The 7925-nt window shown below is 40.5% G+C and overlaps 1 protein-coding gene across 1 annotated transcript; it reads left to right on the plus strand.

Moving 5' to 3' along the window:
* Positions 1–3112: 3112 nt before the first annotated feature.
* LOC143880131 (expansin-A6) lies at positions 3113–6102 on the plus strand. The gene is made up of 3 exons (XM_077382892.1): positions 3113–3313; positions 3408–3726; positions 5507–6102. Exons 1-3 carry the CDS (start codon positions 3166–3168, stop codon positions 5814–5816), a joined length of 777 nt encoding a protein of 258 aa, XP_077239007.1. The 5' UTR covers positions 3113–3165; the 3' UTR covers positions 5817–6102.
* The last annotated feature ends 1823 nt before the right edge of the window (positions 6103–7925 follow it).

Consider the following 7925-nt stretch of genomic DNA (forward strand, 5'->3'; position numbering starts at 1 on the left):
AGCTCATAGCTAATTTGTGCATAAGGTGAAGCCACTTTCTCATGCGCTCTCCTTTCGAATACGTCATTATTATCTTCTCTAGTTCAATGGTCGACTAAACTCCACTCTCCTCTCTCTCTCTAGCCAAATACCTGTGTCTCCCTTCTCAAGCAATTCAAAACACTCAAAACCCCGAAGTATGTCCATGCTTCCATGCTCATATCCTATATCGTCAAGACAAAAGCAAAAGTAAAATTTTGACATATTAACCAAAGCCCTCAAACAACAAACATGGAAAGGATTTAACATTAAGAATGAAAAAGATATTTTCAATATAATCTAGTTACCTAATAAGGCTACCTAGCTCATTTACCCCCAAATTAAATCAAATCTTTTATCCTAATTATTTAGCTTGCCTCATCTAACCTACTTTCCCAACCTACCATCACAATGATCCAATGGTGAGATCTCTCATACTCTAACATGCTCCCTCAAACGTATGTGGATTAAAAAAATCGACATAAAATTGATTACAATAAAATTCCTCAATTAAAATTCTCCAATATGATTAATGTCTGATATATGCTGAAAATATTGGCTGAATTAGATTGCCGATATTACTGAAGATTATGATTGTCACTTGTCTCTGAAGAATGTGTTGTATGAAAGATGAGCCGAGAAGTGAGCTTAAGAACCTCAAGTAATAATAGCCTCAATGAATTGAATCAGACTCAAGCCTTGGGCGAGTCCTTATTGGTCGGTTTGGAATACCGTTCCTTATAAAAGGGTCACTATGGACCAATGCCATGATTGGAGAGAATGGGCCTTGATGGACAAAAGTAAACCTCAATGGGCAGACATCAGGGGTTGGTTTTGAATACCGATCCTCATGGAATTTGAAATTATCTTGCAGGCACGCACTTCAAAAGGAATGAAGTACCTCAACTGAAATGAGTCAATATTCCAAGCACGCACCTTAAGTGAGGTACCTCAATTGAAATCTGTCAAAGACAAAAAAAAAAAAAAAGATTTGAAAAGAGGATAAAAATTGAGGGGAGCAACAAATTTGGGAGGAAGGGGAATTTACTTAGAACGAGAGGAAGAAGGGATGTGTGAAGGAAACAAAGGTCCTAAATGGAACTAAAGATTTGGATTGAAATTTTGTAAAGATGGCCTGTCGGATACATCCTGGGGTGAGCATCCTTGGTATTCTTATCTAGGAAAGACAAGAAAAATTCAGCGTAGTAAACATTATCTAGAATTTCTCTTTCATAATTGGATTTCGAGTTATTAGCTAGCAACTTCTATTTATTTTTCCTTCTTTTCGTATTCTTTGATTTAGATCCCATCCAATCAAAAAAGTTTTTTTTTTTATTGGATGGGGATTTCGAGCTTGTTTTGCTACGATGGCCAGGCGTTCGTAGGTGCGGAGAAGCTATATTTGTTCCTTCGGATGCAATAGCTTTGGTTAATAAAGGCGCACGGGCGAGTGGAAGTTGTAGTCGCTAAGCAAGCCAAAAGAAAGCACTCACTGAATTACATACGGATCCTCTCATCAATCATGGAAGTAGGAAAGATTCTTCGAATCTAGTTATACCATTACATTATATTGAACATGTGATCTTCAAATCGGACTTCATTTAAGGATTCCTCCTTGAGTCATTTCCGCAATTGGCTTCCTTTGTTCACCATCTTTCTCTGCTAGGATTTCTGCTCTCAAACAACACCATCTCTACAATCGATAAGTGGTAGGGCGACATTAAGCTCAAAGAAGCAGACGCAGAACATCTCCGCTGCAAGGCTAAGCTTTTTTTTATTCGAGCTAATGTCTCGGCTTCTCCTCTTCCTATCCGACAGTGGCAATCCACAAAGAAGACACAAGAAGAGGAACAAGTGGAGGAGAGGAAGATGAACCGGAAGTTCTTTTCTCAAGAATTCTTAGGCTTCTATTTTGTGCGCTTTTATTCTGATATGGTTTTGTAATGTGGCCAATAAGAGGCAACATACAGAAGGAGAAAAGATACTGACAAAAGTAAGGCTTGGTGAGATCGAGCGTTTGATCACGAACCGCACTGATACCATGATAAAATCAGAGATTTTCTATTAATCTTGGATAATTTACAATGAACCTAATGGGTGTTTAAATAGAACACCGCATGAATAAACATGGAAAGGATTTAACATAAATAAGGAAAGAGATAATTTCAATCCAATCTAGTTACCTAATAAGCTTACCTACGCCAATTTATCACGAAATCAAATCAAATCTAATATCCTAATTTATTTAACTTGCGTCATGTAATCTACCACCAAGACGATCTAACGGTGAGATCTCTCATACTCTTAACATTGGTGGAGAAGCTCTACCACCAAGACAATCTAACGGTGAGATCTCTCATACTCTTAACATTGGTGGAGAAGCAGAGCTGGAGGAATGAGAATAAGATGGATTGGAAATGGGTGATTTGGGATGGACAGATGTGGGGATCTTCGGTACCTCCCCTTCTCTAATGGAGATTTCCCTAAGAACGGATGAATCTTCAAAGAGTAGGATAGTTCTTGGAAGTTTAGAGAGAGAGAGAAAGAGGTTGTTGAGCTTAGTTTATGGTTTTTAAACGAAACATGTAATAGGGGTGGATTTATCATTCTTTCTTAGTTCTTACTAACGCCCATGCACACTCACACACTCGACAAATGATAGACAACGAATGAAAATGAGCAAGACCAAGTGGAGACATGGCATAAGTGCATAGTGATCAAGAGCGTAGATAGGATGAGCCCTCACAATAGGACTCACTAGGGTCAAGGTTTCAGGCTGAATAGAGATCTCATTAATAAGATTGACCCATAAAAAAAAAAAAAAAAAATCAAAGGCTTATTAAAGACTTCTTAAAGAACATGAGAAATTTCTATGGCCAACAGTCCATGAAGAAAAATGAGTAACGCTAAGGCTAGTTAAGTCAGAAGAGTGAAAACAATATAAACATCAGGTAAAACTGATATTCCACTTTTTCGACTTTTTCCACTTTTCCCTCAATCCTCACTTTTATCCTTTTCCCTTCTTTGCCCAATAGCATTTATTACTCTGCCATAATTTCGTCCCCCCCTCCTCTCCCACGCATCCCCCATAAGTACCCCACTCTCCTCCTTCTTTCCCATCTCCATACTCTCTCTCTCTCTCTCTCAATGGCTTCTTTCTCTCTCCTCGCCCTCATTTCCCTATTCTCCTTTCTAACTCTCTCTAACGCCCGAATCCCCGGTGTTTATACCGGCGGTTCATGGCAGAACGCCCATGCTACTTTCTACGGCGGAAGTGATGCCTCAGGCACCATGGGTACTTCACAAAAAACCCTCCTCAAAAACTCCATTCTCTCTCACTCTCTTTTACCCCTTTGTTTTCTAACTTGTGTTCTACATTTTGTTTGTAGGTGGGGCTTGTGGGTATGGGAATCTCTATAGCCAGGGCTACGGTGTAGAAACTGCAGCTCTGAGCACAGCACTCTTTAACAATGGCTTGAGTTGTGGTGCTTGTTTTGAGATTAAATGTGCTGATGACCCTACATGGTGTCATTCGGGTAGCCCCTCTATTTTTATAACGGCAACCAATTTCTGCCCTCCTAACTTTGCTCAACCCAGTGATGATGGTGGATGGTGCAACCCACCTCGCCCTCATTTTGATCTCGCCATGCCTATGTTCCTCAAGATCGCTGAATACCGTGCCGGAATTGTTCCGGTTTCTTACCGCAGGTCTGTATCAGTTTCTGTTTTTAATTTTTATCTACTCAAAGGAAGATGATACGGACAGCCCCATCTCGTGTAAAAGAGTAGTCATAAATACACTAGAGGGGGCTGTCCCATGTTAAAAAAGGGGCAAATATATCACTTACCTAGTAAATTATTTGATGAGATTTTATATGGTGTGTGGCCGGGTAGTGTAGTTTTTTTTAAGGCCCACTTCATAGCATGATCCAAACCGTTCGTTTTTTTGGGTCACACCGTAAATAAGTTGTGCCCACCAAAAAACGTTTTTATTGGATGGTCCTAACCCTCTGATCTATTCAGGTTCAGTCCCACATTTCCACAGGATGATTCTAACCGTCCGATCTAAAGGTTTTCGTAATGTGCAGACCCACATTTCTATAGGATGATCCTAACCGTCGGATTTAGAGGTTTCCTCAGTCCCTCTATAGATCGGAGGGTTCGGATCGTAAATGAACAAATGAACAGTCTCGATCATCCTATGAAGTAGGCCGTACTATATTTTTTTGCAAAATACTGGACCATACGGCCACACACTTCTTATAAAAACTCAATATTTGACTGACTGTTAGTCTGTTACAGTGGAGGTGTCTATTTCTCGACCACTTGCACCAAAATGTCCTTGATTCTTTTGAAAATGACAGAATTGCCCTTGAGGATTTGGGTCCTAGAAAGAGGGTGTTGATATAGTCCAACTTAATTAGAGGGGAGGGACAAACCGTCTTGGACCCATTCGTAAAGGCATACAATAGATGAGTTGGCTGATCAACGGTTTAGATTTTCCTAGGGTGATCTGTTCATAGTGATCTTACGGTGTCCATAGTAGGAAGTCAAAGTTAAGAGGTGGCTTAGTTGGTTAGCTTCCTTTTTTTCTTCCTGCCAAATATGCCCTTTGGATTCGTTGAAATTGACAACCAATGCCCTTTCCTTGTTATGCCCAAGGGGTAAAAAGGTCTTTTCACCAGATATGCCTAAATAGATCTAGGTGCAGCCAACGATTTACGACATAAAAGGGTTGCTTACGAAATGACAAAAATACCCTCGTACGAACAAGGTTACGAAGTAGGGGATTTTACTTGTTACGCCCTAGGGTAAAAAGGTCTTTTATAAGATTCTCCCCTTCATTCCACGCGCATGTTTGGTCATTTTCAAAAACAAATCTCAAGCCCCCTTTTTCTAATTTAACACCCCTTTATTCCAAATCCGGAAATTATGGCCCGTAATTCCAGGATGGTCAAATTAATCACAAGGACCAAAACACCTCCAACTTTTGACCATATGCCTAACTATATTCCCCATAATTAATGTATTACCCCTCAACTCGGGTCGGGTTGAGGCCAATCCTAACCCGACCCGACCCGACCTTGGGTTGAGAATGCTCAACCCTAACCCAACCCACCCGCTTCTAAATCTCTCAACCCTAACTCAACCCATCTAACCCGAAATCGGTCTGGTTGTCAGGTTGGGTTCTGGTTCACATAAAGGGCCAATCAGAAAGATGCAATAACTCAAAAGAAAATAGATATAAAATTAGAGGATGGAAGTCGGGTTCGGATTATGTTGGGTTACCAAGGCTTCAACCCTCACCTAACCTGAAATTAAATTGGGTTTGCTTTTCACAGCCAACCCAACCTTAGGCAAAATGGGGTTGAACCCGTAAGATTGGGTTTAAGTCCGACCCAAGTTGCACCCGTATCTTGCACAACGATTATTTGGCAGGGGCTAGCATTTGACTTGTATATAATCCTGGTGTACTTCTCTTCGGCAGGATTCCATGCAGGAAAAGTGGAGGAATCCGGTTCACCATCAACGGATTCCGGTACTTCAACCTAGTTCTAGTCTCTAATGTGGCCGGTGCCGGCGACATTACCGGCTTGAGCATCAAAGGATCGCGCACCGGGTGGATGAGCATGAGCCGAAATTGGGGCCAAAATTGGCAATCCAATGCTGTCCTCGTGGGCCAAGCCCTCTCCTTCCGAGTCACTGCAAGTGACCGACGAAGCTCCACCTCGTGGAACATTGCTCCGGCCAACTGGCAGTTCGGACAGACCTTTTCCGGCAAGAATTTCAGGGTCTGAATTTTGGGTCTAATTTTTTGGCGCCAAATTCAGATTACTTTGTCTTTGTTTTCTAATTTTGAATTTTCTTGGGAGTAGTGGGAAGGAAAAGATAGGAAAAGGGTGTGGGTGGGATTTTGGTAGGGAAGAGAGAGAGAGAGATTGATAGAAAGAAAAGTATGTTTGAAGTGTATTTTGAGTATTGTGTAAGTGGGAAAAACAGTTGAAGTGACTGCAAAAATCTGTAGCCCGCAGCTGATTATTATATTCTAATATAATATATAGACTTTGTGTTCATGTGTTGGTATATTTATATTTTGTGTTGGTATATTTATGGGTAAATGATATTAGCATAGCTTTGTTTTAATAATTGCACAAACTCAACTTGTCTTTTCTTCTTTAGCTGCTTGTGAGAGCTATTTGGGAACTGTAATAACCTTTGACAGGTCTTTAAATACTGAAAGACCAGAAGGGTTTCTACGAACATCAAAACATGGTTGTGCTCATATCAGTTCTCTATTTATGTTTTGATGTTGAATATTCTTTAATGGTGTTTTCATAATAAGCACTAACTCGTCTTGTCCTATATGCTTTAATCAACAACTGTTACAATTCCCAAAAAGCTGTAAGTAGCCTTTGACAGCTGTTAAGGCATATGGGACTAGACCTGGCAAAATGGGACCCGTACGGGTACACCCGGCTTGCACGGGTACGGGTACCAATTTCATTCCCTGTAAAAAAAAATACCCGCACCCAACCCGTACCCGTGACCCGCGGGTAGGTCTGGGTCGGGCGTTGGTGCTCGCAGGTTACCTGCCATTTGGTTTTTATTCTTAAGGCCTAAACACTAAACAGTAAAAAATAGACTATGTGGGTGGGCCAACAAAATATGTCAAAGCAGACTATGTGACTGGTATCTTTGGTTGTACCAAAACAAACACTTGTTAAAGTAAATGAAAAATTGTATGATGAATGGGTGTATAAACATGTACTCATCATCCCATCCTTGATATTTGATCCAACAGCAGCCGACTTGTGAAGAAGCTGAGAAGCTGCTGTTGGATTAAATATCAAGGCTTGTACATCCATCGTACCACATTTATGTGTTCACACACCCATTCATCATATAATTTCTTTTGGTAAATATATATATAATTTCTTCTTTAAATTTGCCGGGTTACCCGCCTTGGTGGGTTTTGGGTTCATGAAAGGCTACCCGTACCCTTGCCAGTATTTCTTACCCGTACCCGCACGGGTTACCCATTTGCCAGGTCTATATGGGACAAGTTGATTTGTGCCTGTTATCAAAACTTGGTGGTTCTGCTCTCACAGGCAGCAGCCCATCTGCGAAATGCCTTCGATGGTCGCTAGCAAATCGCCTAAAACAACAACATCAATGCATTTTTTTTTTTTGAAAAAACATTGGAAATAAAATGTAGATTTGGAAAAACATCAAACTCCTTATTAACCGAATGCATGTCTAACGGTTAAGAGCAATCAGGCAAATAGGTTATTCCTTGTTAGATACTTGTTCTCATGGCATTAAATACTTCATGTGGGTGTGTTGGAATGGGAAGGAATTGGAAAATGGATATTGTTTAATGGAAGTGTCAAGATTTTCTAGGCAATTCCGTTGGAAACAATGTCGGGCATCTTTGCAGGTGAGAACAGATGAATTAAATGAATAAGGCAAAATATGCTCCAAAATGAGCTTGTGTGGTTGTTCTCTATTGAAAAAATCTAGCCGCGAAATAGCTTTCCCTTAGGAAATCCTATAAGATTGTTAACTTACCAACTTCTCCAAAAGCTTAAGCTGTCGGAGAAAGGCGTTATTTATCTTTTATACTTTAACACTACCCCGTATGTGTGGCTCACTTGGCAAACACGTGGCACATGTGATCCCACTTTGGGCCAACCATCGCATGTGGATTTTTGCTATCTGGGAGGTTTGAGCTTGAGACCTTTGGCTCTGATACCATGTTAACTTACCAACTTCTCCAAAAGCTTAAGTTGACAGAGAAAGGCGTTATTTATCTTTTATGCTTTAACAAAGATAAATTCTGCTATTAGGTGACTCTTCTCTTTTGAAAAAGAGGACCTTCGAAATGGCCTTTTAGCGAAATGACTTAG

This window comes from Tasmannia lanceolata, unplaced genomic scaffold (assembly GCF_043159265.1).
Source record: "Tasmannia lanceolata isolate RefF3 unplaced genomic scaffold, GAP_Taslan_0.1 ptg000006l, whole genome shotgun sequence".
Lineage (NCBI taxonomy): Eukaryota > Viridiplantae > Streptophyta > Magnoliopsida > Canellales > Winteraceae > Tasmannia > Tasmannia lanceolata.